Here is a 14,338-nt window from a genome sequence, read left to right as displayed (position 1 = left end):
GAACACAGAAAATCAATAGATAATATAAGAAGTAGAATATAGCGGCTAAGGATAAACCGTACAAGCGAGCGTATTACTAATGTAACGTATACAGTAAAGTGCTTAAGTTAAGCCAAAGTTGGCTGACTCTCCCGAGGACGAAACCCCCCCCTAGGAGAAAACCCAGTGGGAAAAACTCCTAGAATGACAAAAAACCCTTGGGAGAAATTAATATATATTTATATATATAAACACGGTAGGGATAGGAAGCGGGTAAGCGAATTAAACTGGTTCAGCCGGTGGTCGTTGGTCGCGCATCGGCTGGGCATCACGTTGAAGGACAGCCAGTAGATCAGTGGTGTGATGACCTTCAAAGCAACAGGAAATGGGTCTGTTTGTCCCATTGTCCTCGGGGTCGAGGACGAGACAGGGAAAGAGAAACAGAATTCTATTAGCGTAGGGGCCGTTCCCATGTAACGCAAGTGTCATACGGTATTGTGGTTTAAAAACGCTCGGTTCCAGACAGGCTACTTATTGCGGCAATAGTATATTACCCATATGAGGTATGTGAGTGCTTTGTTCTAGACTAAATAATTATTGCGGGATAAGAACACAATTACTGGACATTTTATGTGAATGCTTTGTTAAAGAAGAATGTCTTAAGTTTAGATTTACGAACGCGTGCTAAGTGATATAAACTGTGACTTGTTTGGTTTTTTTTTAATTATTTTTATTTATTTATTTTCTCTGTTGCATTCAGTGCTTTCTTCCAGAAACAACGGACCATATGTCAGCTCCAAGTCAGTTCATATCACTTAGCACATCGTTCGTGGCTCGACTTGTCGAGTCTGTTTTTCAAGATGTCTGCTGTCTGAATACGCGTAATGTGCTGTCTTTATAAAGTAGCTTCTTATTAAACCGTTTATACACTTACAAAGTTCTTAATGCTTCGGTTTGCATGTAAGGACCCTCATTATGCTACTGTGGTAGTGTGAGGCTATTTTGAGCCTTGTTAGTGGTATTAACTAGCGATTTACTTGTACTTACTCTTTGCCCCATATACTAGCGCTATACGCTAATCTGTTTTTATTGATAAAAAACTCTTTACATTCGATTATCATGAAAACGCATCCCAGAGAACGATCTACTCGGTAACCATGTGTTAATTACCACTAGGTTCATTTTTCACTGGAGTTGTCCTTTAATGAAAATAATATGAAAATAAATCAATAAAATGGGCAACCAGTCTTTGGAAGGAAAGGAGATCTCTGTCTCCATCTTAAAATGACCTGTATGAATGGATTTTATTCCCTATCAAATTAAGGTCTAGGTATTTTTAGGTATGATATTATGAAAGAAAAAAGCACTAAAAAAGACCAATAACCTTGATTATTAACCTATTAACACAGTATACCCCATTTCCCCATGATATATGTACTTACAAGGCATTTGCCCACCCGCAACTATAGTTGCCGCTTGGACTTTTGACTAAGTATATAAAAAACATTAGATCTCTTGTAAGATTTGTTTTGTTTGGATGACTCTAGAGACCTTCATGATTATGTAGATATATAAATGTCAACCAAAAATACTTGTTAGTAAAATGAAAATTACCTTTCTTTGGGAGGGTTTGCCTTCACCATGTTTCTTGGAAGAAGAGGTAAGAAGTTGACAGCCTCATGTGACGTTAGGAAATAAATACCTTTTTTTTTTTAAAATCCTTTATTTGGTTGTTAGCTTGCATGTCATTGAGAAATAAAACATGGAAAACATCTAAAAAATTCTTAAAAAAAGGAAAATGACGACTATGCACTGTGGCAACTATAGTTGCCGGTGGGCTGAAATGGGTTAAATACAGTAACAGAGTATTTGTACTTTGTTAACTTACATTCCACCACTGCCTAACAGGATGTTAGATAACTAACTCGGAAGTGGAGATGCACAAAGTTCACAAGCCCCGCCACTATTGTTTCCTCCTACACTGTAAAAAATAAATTGTTGGCTCAATGAATTATTTTTTAGTAACTAGTTCCACAGAAATTTTACGTTCACTCAATTTCTGACTCCAAAGTGTTACCTGGATTGATGTTTTTTAGTTGGCCCAAACTTGACTCAAATATAAAAAAGTACACTGTAAAAAAAGTCCGTTAAAATTTCAATGTTATTGCAGCTGGGTTGCCGGTAATTTACCGTAGATTTACATTTATGTTATTTACTGGCAAGAGTTTGTTCAAAGTTAAATACATTTTAAATATTAACAATTCTTTATCTTTACAGAATAAAACTATACAATAACAGCCTCATGCAAAGCATTCTGGGAACCAGAAATCATCATCAACCTTTTTCTGTTTTTTGCTTCAGATTTTGTTTCCCAGAATGTTTTGCTTGATGCTGTTTTTTAGTTTTACTCTGTAAAGACAAAGACCTGTAAATGTTCAATGTTCATTTAACTTTGAACAAAATGTTGCCAGCAAATAACACAAATTTAAATCCACGGTAAATTACCGGCAACCCAGCTGCAATTTCTACGGATTTTTTTTACAGTGTATGTTTGCTCAACTAGCTTTATAGTTCATTCAACTAAAATGTTTTAATCAGTTGAATCTTTAAAAACTTACAGTAAAGACTCTGTCAATTAAAATTTAAGTATTTACTCAATGTTGTATGTGTTATTTCAATTAATATTTATTATTTGGGAATTTTTAAGAAACTTTTTTAAATTATTTATCAAATAATTTATGCTGGTGTTGTTAACAAATAATTAACTTCAGTCACATAAAAACAAAAGCTTTATTCACTTATCATACAGACTGAACATACAGAATTAAGTCTTCTCTAAATAGAGGGCATAAAACAGTCCAAAAGGCACTCCAAAGTCCGTCAGAACATCTGCAGGGCCATTTAGGAGACTTTCTTCAGCCCTCTGGTCTGCCTCTTCCACATCATCACCGCTCTGGTTTAATAAACAGAGGAATATAAACACACACACATACATAAATAACATGTTTAATATAATAAAGCTTGACGGTGAAAGATTTTATACCCTAAAATTGCCAAATTTCCCTCAGACATCACACGTAATTGAATTAAACACTATTGGGCGGTTTTCTCGGACAGGACTTATCACTGACTAAAATACTGACATCTCTTAACATATGAGTGCTATTGTTTTGTCTCAAAATGCACGCCAGTATTGTATTTTATAAGGTTTGTTTGTAAAAATGTCCCAATTATAATTAAGACGGAGTCCTAAACCCTGTCCGGTATTATCTTAACTAAAATAGCTCCACTTTAACTCGGACACATAACATAACACACACTTTAACTCGGACACATAACATAACACACCTTTATATAACTTATATGTTTACAAAAACGTCGAGTATTTGCGTCTTTGCCAATTAATATAGTCTAAAATTAACATTTATTTACAAACACTTACCTGACGTGACCTTGAGGAAACGGCTGATGACTTGTGTCGTTGTGGGAAACAGTGAGTGATTCCGGCTGTTACATGCGGAATGATCTCAGATGAAATGACCTGTCATTCAGATCCTTCCGAGTTAAGTTAAGACATTTTAAACTAAAAACTCACGCACATACTGTACATACACACGCGCGCGCGAGCGGGTCGCGCGCACGTGCGCGCGCACACGGGTACACACACGGGTATATTTAGAAGTTTTATTTAAGATTGTTATGATATTGGGACTATGTCTCCACCCGCTCCTTCAGCTCTGAGGTTCAAATTCGCATGCAGTCCGGTTATAACAAATGTAAAAGATATGAAACATCACTCAACAGCGATATCAATTAAGTGCAATCCTAAAATATGATTTAAAACATAACAATGAAAGGGTTAAGTATGAGAAATTAAAATGAATTCAATCACGTTTAAACGCCACAGAGATACCAGAGCCAGCAGTCGATTTCTGATGCGCTTGCCGAGGCAAGGCTGCGCTGGGCGGGGTGTGAGCGCTTAAGTGTCTGTGATTTTCTGGAGCTCATATGGAGCTCATCTACGTCCGAAAGTGTCCGAGCACATTTTTAAATAGACGCTATCTTTATTAACCGACCGCATATTTAAACTTTAAGCACATACATTCACGCCTGAACAACTCTTAAAATTACATTTTGTGACCAAATAACAGTAATATTATGAGCATTTTGTTGTCAGGAAACATAGCGGTCATAAGTCCACATATTTACCTGATTTGTCTTAATTAGTTCAGTCAACACTAGCCATTCTGAATGTTGACTGAATTTGAAAATAACCATTCATTTAATATTTTAAACACAGATTTATCTAGACTTAAAATAATATGTCTTCTCAACTAGCTCAAACAAAAAACTTGGTTTAACTTATATATTTTTGCCCGTCCAACATTTCATTAGTTGGATTTTTTACAGTGTAATGTAAACCTTGTGCATGCCAAAGACTGCTGGAAAAACAGGCCAATCTCAAAATAAAACCAACAGTGACATTACAGTTGAGACGTACGCCCCAATATTAAATTACAAATTAAATTAAGTACAATGATGCTGCAATGCTGAAAAACAAAGTTGTGACTGCTGAGTTAGCGATATATGCTAGTTAATGCTGCATGTTAATGCTTAGGCTAAAGTTACTGTCTACTGTTGATGTTACAGTTAGGTACATACTGAAAAAACCTTAACACTCAGAAATGTCCATTAACAATCTCCAAACAATTGATTATTCCTTTTTCTGATACAGGCTCAAACAATCTGTTTGCACACAGAGAGCTAGTGAAGGAGCCGCTCTGAGAAACAGCCAATCAGAGCAAAGCTCAACATTATTATTCATGACCCTTTCAAATAAGGTAATAATAGACCAAATCCTAAGGTTGTAAATGAACATGTAAAATCTCTGGATAATCTTTGCAGTTAATAAAGCCACATACCATCTATGTAGATATCAGGAATAATCTGGAATAATCTACATGTTGATGCAGTATTAGGTCTGTTACATCATCTAGGATGTTAAAACAAATGTTATCAGCTTTTTTTATTAGAATGTTATTACTGAACATTTAAAATATTAAATGATAATTTATATTTATTTTTGTGTTTTACGTGCTATGTATTGGGAGCCCCCTTGAAAACAAGACACTTCATCTCAGGGGTTTAATCCATAAAAATTATAAATATAAATGCATTTAATTTATCACTTGATAACATTGTCACTTCAATACATTAACAGTGATCCTGTAGCTCACTTGGTGGATCATTGCATTAACAGCGCAAAGGTCATGGCATCGATCCTATACATAATGATAGAAAAGTAAAGACTGAATGCACTGTAAGTTGCTTTGGATAAATGCATCTGCCAAATGCATAAATGTAAAAAAATAAAGAAACAAATGAATTAGTACAATTTGCAGACAAATGTTTCTGCATTTGAGGGAGAAAACAAATGTCAATGTCAATAACAACCATAACATTAAACATAAATCTAAAATGTTCAGTATACATGATGAAGGCATTTATAATAACCTGTACTAGATGGTCATCTGTCTTTGTCTCTGACTCTCAGTTGAAGAACAGACTGCAGTGCAGCAATGGTTTCCTCTGCAAAACTAGTAAAGTTTGAACTTTATATACAATCAAATTTCATGAAGTATTAATCAGTATTAGTACATTTATTGCCATCTAAGTACTGAAACATTGATGATCTCACATCTTTATCACCAAACTCTTACTGGTACTGCATTTCTACCTTTAATGTAGGGCATTGAAAGATTTGTAAATGCTTTAGATTTAATTAAAAATCAAATCTTAAGTGTTATAATAATTACAGGTTGTTTTATGGACAAATCTCTCTTATTTTTCTCCTCTGGTCTTTTATTTTTTCTGAGCATTAGTCACATCAGCAGACCCAGAAGCCACATCTGAAAAAATGTAAAAGACTACAATGAATTTAAATGATTTATTATTTATTTTTATTCTTGAATACTGATTGATGCTTGTAGTTGCTGTTTTCAGGTGATACTTTTAAATGATGGTGTTATGTTTATTTTGGTTGATCTCACCTTGATCTTCTCCCTTCTTCAGTTTGGAGTACATGATGTCGTCACCATCACTTGTATTCTCTAACAAATTTTAAGTTGGAAAACTTCATTAGAAACAAAGTTTTTTTTCAATCAAGATGTTTTCTCTAATGTCAATTATTCAATATCAACTTCTTGTTTATAGATCTGTTTTATAAAAGCACCTCACATCCACAGTAATACACAGTATTTTATACACAAACATCTAATATGCCTATAGATATCTTTGTACATTAAATTGTGGTAGTATATCGTCGCTGCCCGATGAAATTCACGTATGTCCAAAACGGTTACTTTTCAGGAAGTGAAAAAAACACTGTATTTCAAAAGCAGTTGAATGTAGTGTTGTCATACTTGGTACGGCATCTTTACATGTAACCATATTCTTGCCAGTGTAATGATATAATCCACATTTGACCAAAATTGAGTTTAAATGGACATACGTGCATATTTTACAGTAACTGTGGTCGATACGCATTCTTCCGATCATTAATTAGAATGGCCAAGTCGCGTTTCATATTGACAGATGAATACGCTCAGTTTATTAAATAGCCTATGTCTTAGTTAAATACGCTTAGTTTATTTAATATTAATTATACATTTATTAAATGTCTCTTGCAAACTATGAAGGGACAATGACTGACATGGTAATGCTAGACAGATACTTTGTTTGCACAGTCCTATCGTAATTTAGTCACTTCTAGACGTACGTCTGGCGTCGGTCGCCGTGATTTCACCAAGTAACGCCGGTTTCACACCGCAAGCGTGAGCAGCGCGTATGCGTTGCGTGAGCAGCGCGTGAAGAGAGCGTTTGCTGCGCGTGGCCATTGTGTTTTCACACCAGCTGCGTTTGCAGCGCATACTGTGCAGTTTAAATAACAGTATAAAAATCTCAATTTCACATTACTTTATTTTACATGCATTTATGAGCAAAACCTCTTTAAGACGCTTTTTGAAGGTCAGTGTAATTTATATAACTGTGATTTGTTTAATCCACATTGTTTTCGTGCTGTTCTGGTCCGTGTAATGACAGATATAGACACAAAACACAATTATAGACACAAAAAGCCCATGGCACATTATAAAATCTGTTTCTCTGAAGTTTTACGATAAAATAAAGAATTCACTCAGTGATTGACAGCATGAAGCAGTCGATCGTGTTTCCCTTCAACAGTTTAAGCATAAGATTTAGATTTATAGACTCATTTGCTGGGCAGAGAGTGAATGAACGCAGTCTTCTGGCAACAGTGCATTTTTAAATATTTCATTGCTTTCTTTCAAATTGCTCAAAGTCATGAAACGCACTGTTTGGAACCCACTTGGCGTCACATTCGTGATTTTATTGTAAAATTACACTTTTTCGCGTCAATCCACAAGCATTTAAACCATAAACAATGCACTGTCACTTTAATTGAGGATGAGCAGCGCAGCAAAAATAGAGCCGACGCCGAAACGATAGCAGCACTGCTGCTTCAGCGACGCTCCCGCCACGTGAGCATGCGCTGCTCACACATGCGGTGTACATGCCTTAACTTGTTAACATGGGCTCCGAAAAAAACATGCACCGCTCACGCATGCGGTGTGAAACCGGCGTAAGATGTCATCCTGGATCAACACCATTGTTGGTCCTGGATCAACATTTTCATTAACCAATCAGATTGCAGGATTAAGATTAGTGTGCATGTTAGATTTAGGTTTAGGATTTGGTTAGGGGCTTTTAAGAAATACTCCTCAAACTATTACTAATTTGAGGGTTTAAAAATGGTTAGGGTTTGAGTTAAGGGTAGGTTGGGGTATCTTTGATTAGAATGTTGATCAAGGATCAACAAAAAATGTTGTTCCGGGATCGCATCTTACTTGGTGAGATCACAGCGACCGTCTGGCGTCAGGGGGAAACGTTTACCTCGATGAAGGAAAGTCATTGTCTCACCAGGCTATGTTTATTCGGCTATCCAGTGCTGAGCTTCGATTAAACTTCACGAGACCGTCGAGATGCTTCCACCGGACGGGAGATACGCGGCGTGATTGACAGCTTTGACACCAAATGGATATACGTGAAAATCAGAAGACATGATTTCACAACTTTTCATTGGCCATTTACATATGTGTATACGGAAATGAACCTGGACATTCAATCCGTCGAAAAATCTCAAAATCGGCAAAATGGACATACGTGGTTTTCATCGGACAGCGACGATCGTTTTTGAACATACAGATATTACAAGCATTAACCTTTAAGGGCATAAGATGAACCTTTTTTCTTTTTGTTGAACCACAGCACCAAGAAAATGCTCAAAAACATGACGCTCACTCCAACAACGACTCCAGCTATCAGACCACGATATCTCATCGACCCAGAAACTGAGGCTGAAGAAGAAGATATGTTCTCATACAACCAGAACATCTGCAAATTATGCAGAAATGTTTAAATTGTGTTTATACTTACAGAGGACAGTGTCACCTATGACTGAGATCCAGCTCTTTGGAGACTCTCCTCTCTCTGGGTGTTTACAGTAGTAGAAACCCTCATGTGACTTTGAGACTGTAGAGATGATCATCATGTCTCCTGTAGTCTGATTCTGCACCACTGATCCATCTTTATAAAATTCAGCTCTCAGGTTAGAGGGGTTTTTATCTCGATATAAACAGTGTAGAGTCAGAGGATCTCCTTCAGTCACAGGATGAACAGGACTGTCCAGAATCACATCAACATCTACACAACAAAAGAAATGACTGATGATTTATTGTAAAAAATAAACATTTGATTTACATTTTCTGTTTAACTGGTTTGCCTAGCAGTTAAAGCAAATTATATAAAAACAGAGTTAATTTGAATTAGAAACCTTAATCATTTTCTAAGTACCAGAATAATGGGGCTTGACCTGGGTGTAGGTGAACCCTTGCACTGCCCCAGCAATCATACAGATATGCTACACACCCACAACACTTAGTATTGTCATTTCAAGTATCAATATTAGCATTTATATCTCAAATGTCAAATTTTAGTGTGAGCAAAAACTTTAGTGGTGTTTGCTTAAAGCTCCACTGATTATTGAAATTACTAAACTGTATTAATGCTGCTTTTCTTCATTATACACTGATTTTATGGTTTTCACACATCTGCAATTAAATACTACAGTCATGTAGACTTACTGTGTACTGAGATATTAATAGGATGAAGTTTCTCTCCAGATTCAGACTGACACCAGTACACTCCAGTATCAGATGTGTTGAGAGATCTGATTGTACATGTAGATGTTGTTCCTGTAGATCTCCAGTCTGATGATGAACAAGGTTTCAGTTTATTTTCTGTGTATCTTCTCACTGTCCATCCAGTAGAGTTACTGTGATCCTCACAGCTCAGAGAGAGAGATTCAGATGAGAAGTGTTGAGATCTGTTGGGTCTGATGATCAGAGAGACTGAAGGAGAAACACCTGAGAAGAAAATGACAGAAAATCATCTTTATAAGAGATATATTAATAAATGAATGATATAATACATAGAGTGTAAGAGATTCTCCTTCAGTCAACCACTGCTGTGGAGAAACACTTAAAACTGTCTGTGGTTTATCTGAAAGTGATCAATCTCTCATGAATAACATGTTACACTTCATCTCTTCACACTAATAATGATGAACAAACATATAAACTCACCTGATGATACAGTCAGTGTAACAGCATCACTCATCTCAGTGTTTTGTTCACGTATCTTTCCTCTACAGGTGTATTTACCACTGTTAGTGTGTTGAATGTTGTTGATTTTACACTCTTGTGTGTTGCATTGTGTGATTATATTACTGTTATTTGTCTTCTCTACAGTCCAGCTGTATGTCCACTCAGTGTTTCCTGTATCCTGTATGTCACATCTCATAGTAACAGTTTCTCCTCTGAACAGCTGTTTGTCAGGATCAACACTCACTACAGGTTTAAGACTCTCTGTACAAACACAATGTATTACACAATATTTGATTACACAATATCCAGTAGACTGATCAACGTGACACTTCCGAGTCACTGTGTTACCTGTCAGTACAGATCCTTCAGTATCTGATGTGCCTTCAGGTTTTGGTTTTGATCCTGCATGAGAATAAAACACATTCAGATCCTGAAGAAGCTTCTCTCTGAGTCTTTATTTCAGTCATTACGGACATAAATTATGTAAATTATGGTAAAATAAATGACCCAAGGTTGCCTAAAATGATCCAATCACATTCATTACTAACTGACCTTTAACAGAGAGAGTCACGTGATCACTGTACTGTGATGATGAGGGTCGTCCATCTCTCTCTCCTCTACACCAGAACTCATCCTGATCTGATGGTGAGATGATGGTGTAGATGTTTCCCACAAACACTGAAGTCCCAGTTCTGCCTTTATACCACACATATCTCCAGTTACTGTACTGATTCTCTATCTCACACTTCAGAGTGACTGTCTCTCCAGTGAACACAGATCTGTCTGGTGTTACTCTCACTGTAGCTCTGGGTAAAGCTGAGGAAAGAAAATACGATTATCCATAGATAATCACAGACTGTTTACATGAAATCACAGATCTGAAAGATCAATTAAATTAACAAACATATTATGGTCCTTATAACATTAATGCATCACAACCATTAACATAAAGTTCCCAATAGTTAATGCACACATGATAAATATTTATATTTCTCAGCAATATTTTACAGCAACACTGATATTAAACTCACCCTTCACAGTGAGATAAACAGAAGATCTTGATAGTGAAGTTTGTGGTCGTCCATGTATCTCTGCTCTACAGCTGAAATGATTCTGATCAGATTTGGCAACTCTATTGATAGTGAAAGAGTCTCTGTTTACAGTGTAAAGCTGAGCCTGAAACACTTCATTACTGTCTTTATACCACAGATATCTCCAGTTTAATGATCTGTACTGATTCTCTATCTCACACGTCAGAGTGACTGTCTCTCCAGTGAACACAGATCTGTCTGGTGTTACTCTCACTGTAACTCTGGGTAAAGCTGAAGAAAAGAAGAAAATTAAGATATATAACTAATGAAGTCCAAAATCTGAATAAAAATATTAACTGTAATTTTCATGAAATGATGCCATTTGTTCTTTTAATTTTTTATTTTCTTATTAAAGAATTGCAAATTATTTAGCATTATTTTGGAAATTTATTTTAGAAGATTATTTAAAAAAAACTTTATACAAATGAAATTATAAATGACGTTGGTATTAAAAGAAGCAAAATATCCTTTGCATTACACACTAATCTTGACAAATAAAGTGACTAAATCTAGCAGTAAATTATGGAAAAATAAATGACCCAAAGGTTGCCTAAAATGAGACAATCAAAGTCATTACTGATCCTTTAACAGAGAGAGTCACGTGATCACTGTACTGTGATGATGAGGGTCGTCCATCTCTCTCTCCTCTACACCAGAACTCATCCTGATCTGATGGTGATCTGATGGTGTAGATGTTTCCCACAAACACTGAAGTCCCAGTTCTGCCTTTATACCACTTATATCTCCAGTTACTGTACTGATCTATCTCACACGTCAGAGTGACTGTCTCTCCAGTGAACACAGATTTGTCTGGTGTTACTCTCACTGTAGCTCTGGGTAAAGCTGAGGAAAGAAGAAAATTAAGTTATAACTGAGTCACATACTGTTTTCTTAAATTTACAGATCTGAATGAAATGATGATCTATGAATGATCACACACACACACACACACACACACACACACACACACACACACACACACACACACACACACACACACACACACACACACACACACACACACACATTCTGTTTTTCATTTTTTGTGGGAACATTCCATAGACGTAATGCATTTGATTACATACAAACTGTATATTTTATTCCCTTCCCCTACCCCATTCCCTAACCCCAACCATCACAGAAAACATTCTGCAACTTCACATTTTCTAGAAACAACAATCTGTTTGATTTATAAGCTTGTTTCCTCATGGGGACCTCACAATGTCCCCACAAGGTCACAAAAATACTGGTATTCCTATCATTGTGGGCACAATTGGTCCCCACAACGTGATAATTACCAGGTACACACACACACACACACACAAACACATTTTTTTTCCTTCACCAACATCGATGCAGCATAACTAACACACACATAAGATGATTCTGTCTCAATTTCCATTTTACAACATTGACATTAAACATCCCATTTCAGTAACTCCATTGATAGTGAGAGAGTCTTTGTTTACAGTGTAACGCTTAGAGGTAAAAACAGCAGTATCACATTTACACCACACATATCTTCAGTTTAATGATCGGTACTGGGGTGGTGATGGCACAGTGGATAAGACACACACCTTTTGGGGTTCGAATCCACCATGACACATCATTGTGTCCCTGAGCAAGACACTTAACCCCTAGTTGCTCCAGAGGCATGTGACTTCTGACATATGTAGCAATTGTAAGTCGCTTTGGGTAAAAGCATCAGCTAAATGAATAAGTAAGTAAGTAAATGAATAAGTACTGATCCTCTATCTCATACTTCAGTCTCTCCAGTGAACACTGATGTTTCTTTTGCATTGGAAAAGTCTTTGTAATATCATTTATCTTGATATTTATAATGTTAATCGTATTTGATGGTTAAATTCTCTTGTACAAGTTGTAAAGGAAAGGTCCCTCTTGTAGAAGTGATTTAAACCGCAGTATATGAACGACAGGTTAAACTGAAGTTTGTCATAATGAGATGAATATGACTGTATATTGTGATTGATGATAAACAGATTCACCTGAAACTGTCAGTGTAACTGCATTACTGATGTCTGAGGATTGTGATCCACTGATTACAGGATTTAAAGTAAAAAAAATGTATGGTCTATAACTGTAACTGCCCCTCATCCAGTGTCTTAGGAAATAATAATGTGAGTATAAATACTTACTCTGTACTGTCACTGTTATTGGTTCACTGTATTGTGTGTAAACTTGAGGGTTTCCTCTTCTTCTGGCTCTGCACTTGTACTCTCCTCCATCAGAGACTTGCACAGATCTGATTGTTTTAGTTCTTGTAGTTTCTGTGGATTCAGTGTTTGAAGGGTTTATGAAGATACACTCCCATCCAGTGGACTGAACACAGACATCTGTGGCTCCACAGTCAGAGTTGGTGTTATATCTGCAGTATAGAAGTTGTAAAAGTTTATCAACATGATCTTGTTGCTGTAGGTTATAAATCATCAACAGTGTATTTTTATTTTACAGATAAATCTTTAAAACTCATATGACTGATGTCTGTTTGTGTGAATTTAAATAACAAAATTCAGTGGTGGCTGACTTTAAAATAAAGGAAATAAAAAGTTTTATTTGATCTTTTTCATTTAAATGTACATACATTAAAAGTTATTTATAATCAAAATACTGCAGACATTTTTTAGCTTTCTTTAAATTCTGCACAATTTAAAACATGGAAAATTATTCAGGACAATGTATTGAATACATAATCAGTCTTAGATAATTTACTCCATTTAAACCAAAGCACTAAGTGTTTTATCCTCCATAACTGCCACTTGTTCAGTGTCCTATTAAATCATTTTCATGTGTTTTCTAAAAGTATCCATTTCCTAAAACATTCGCCGTCCCGTGCATTTTTCTCGTTCTCCCTTAACCAAACTGTGCAGAGTCTGTCACTGGGATGACGTTGTATCTTCAATACGTATATGTACATGTGTGTATGTGTGTGTGTATGTATGTGTGTATATATGTATGTATATATATATATATATATGTGTGTATATGTGTGTGTATATATATATATATATATATATATATATGTATGTATGTTTGTGTATATGTACATGTGTATACATATGAATGGCCCCTACGCTAATTGGGTTTTGTTTTTCTTTCTTCATGTCTCGTCCTTGTCTCCGAGGACACTGAGACAAACAGACCCAGTCGTGGTAAATTTGAAAGTCGGCACACCTCTGCTCTGACTCACCGGCAGACCGTCAACGTGATGCCCAGCTGATGCATGACCAACGACCACCAGCAGAACCCGCTTTACCTCCGCCTAATCTCCTTAATCGTTTCAATGTATATATAAATATATCTCCCAAGGGTTTTTCCCTCCTAAGACTTTTTTTTACTTCCCCGGCTGAGCCTGGGTTTTTTTTTCTCCTAGGGGGTTTTTCAACCCGGGGAGGCAGCCTTCTTGGGCTTAACTTAGCACCCTCTTCTTTACGTTACATTAGCAATACGCACGCTTATAATGTTGATTCATAGCCGCAGCAAATTTAGCTGCTTTTGCTATCGTGT

The 14,338-nt window shown here is 36.2% G+C and overlaps 1 protein-coding gene and 1 long non-coding RNA gene across 2 annotated transcripts in view; both read right to left on the bottom strand.

Moving 5' to 3' along the window:
- Nucleotides 1–2,750: 2,750 nt before the first annotated feature.
- LOC141351127 (uncharacterized) lies at nt 2,751–4,394 on the bottom strand. Its single transcript, XR_012359359.1, has 2 exons — nt 3,422–4,394; nt 2,751–2,932 (listed from the first exon to the last, which is right to left on the bottom strand). It is a non-coding gene; the product is annotated as an uncharacterized lncRNA (long non-coding RNA).
- Nucleotides 4,395–5,052: 658 nt separating this feature from the next.
- LOC129421288 (uncharacterized) overlaps nt 5,053–14,338 on the bottom strand; it is a 34,872-nt gene continuing 25,586 nt past the window's right edge. Inside the window, exons 13-19 of the mRNA XM_073856666.1 lie at nt 12,970–13,091; nt 9,702–9,983; nt 9,598–9,618; nt 9,201–9,482; nt 8,509–8,760; nt 6,030–6,089; nt 5,053–5,888 (exon numbers count right to left, since the gene is read on the bottom strand). Coding sequence (XP_073712767.1) covers nt 5,842–5,888; nt 6,030–6,089; nt 8,509–8,760; nt 9,201–9,482; nt 9,598–9,618; nt 9,702–9,983; nt 12,970–13,091 — 1,066 coding nt within the window. The 3' untranslated portion in view covers nt 5,053–5,841. The remainder of the gene's footprint in view (nt 5,889–6,029; nt 6,090–8,508; nt 8,761–9,200; nt 9,483–9,597; nt 9,619–9,701; nt 9,984–12,969; nt 13,092–14,338) is intronic.

The sequence above is a fragment of the Misgurnus anguillicaudatus genome, chromosome 19, assembly GCF_027580225.2.
Source record: "Misgurnus anguillicaudatus chromosome 19, ASM2758022v2, whole genome shotgun sequence".
NCBI lineage: Eukaryota > Metazoa > Chordata > Actinopteri > Cypriniformes > Cobitidae > Misgurnus > Misgurnus anguillicaudatus.
Note: the sequence above shows the minus strand (reverse complement) of the source record. Positions and strands in the feature narration are given on the sequence as shown.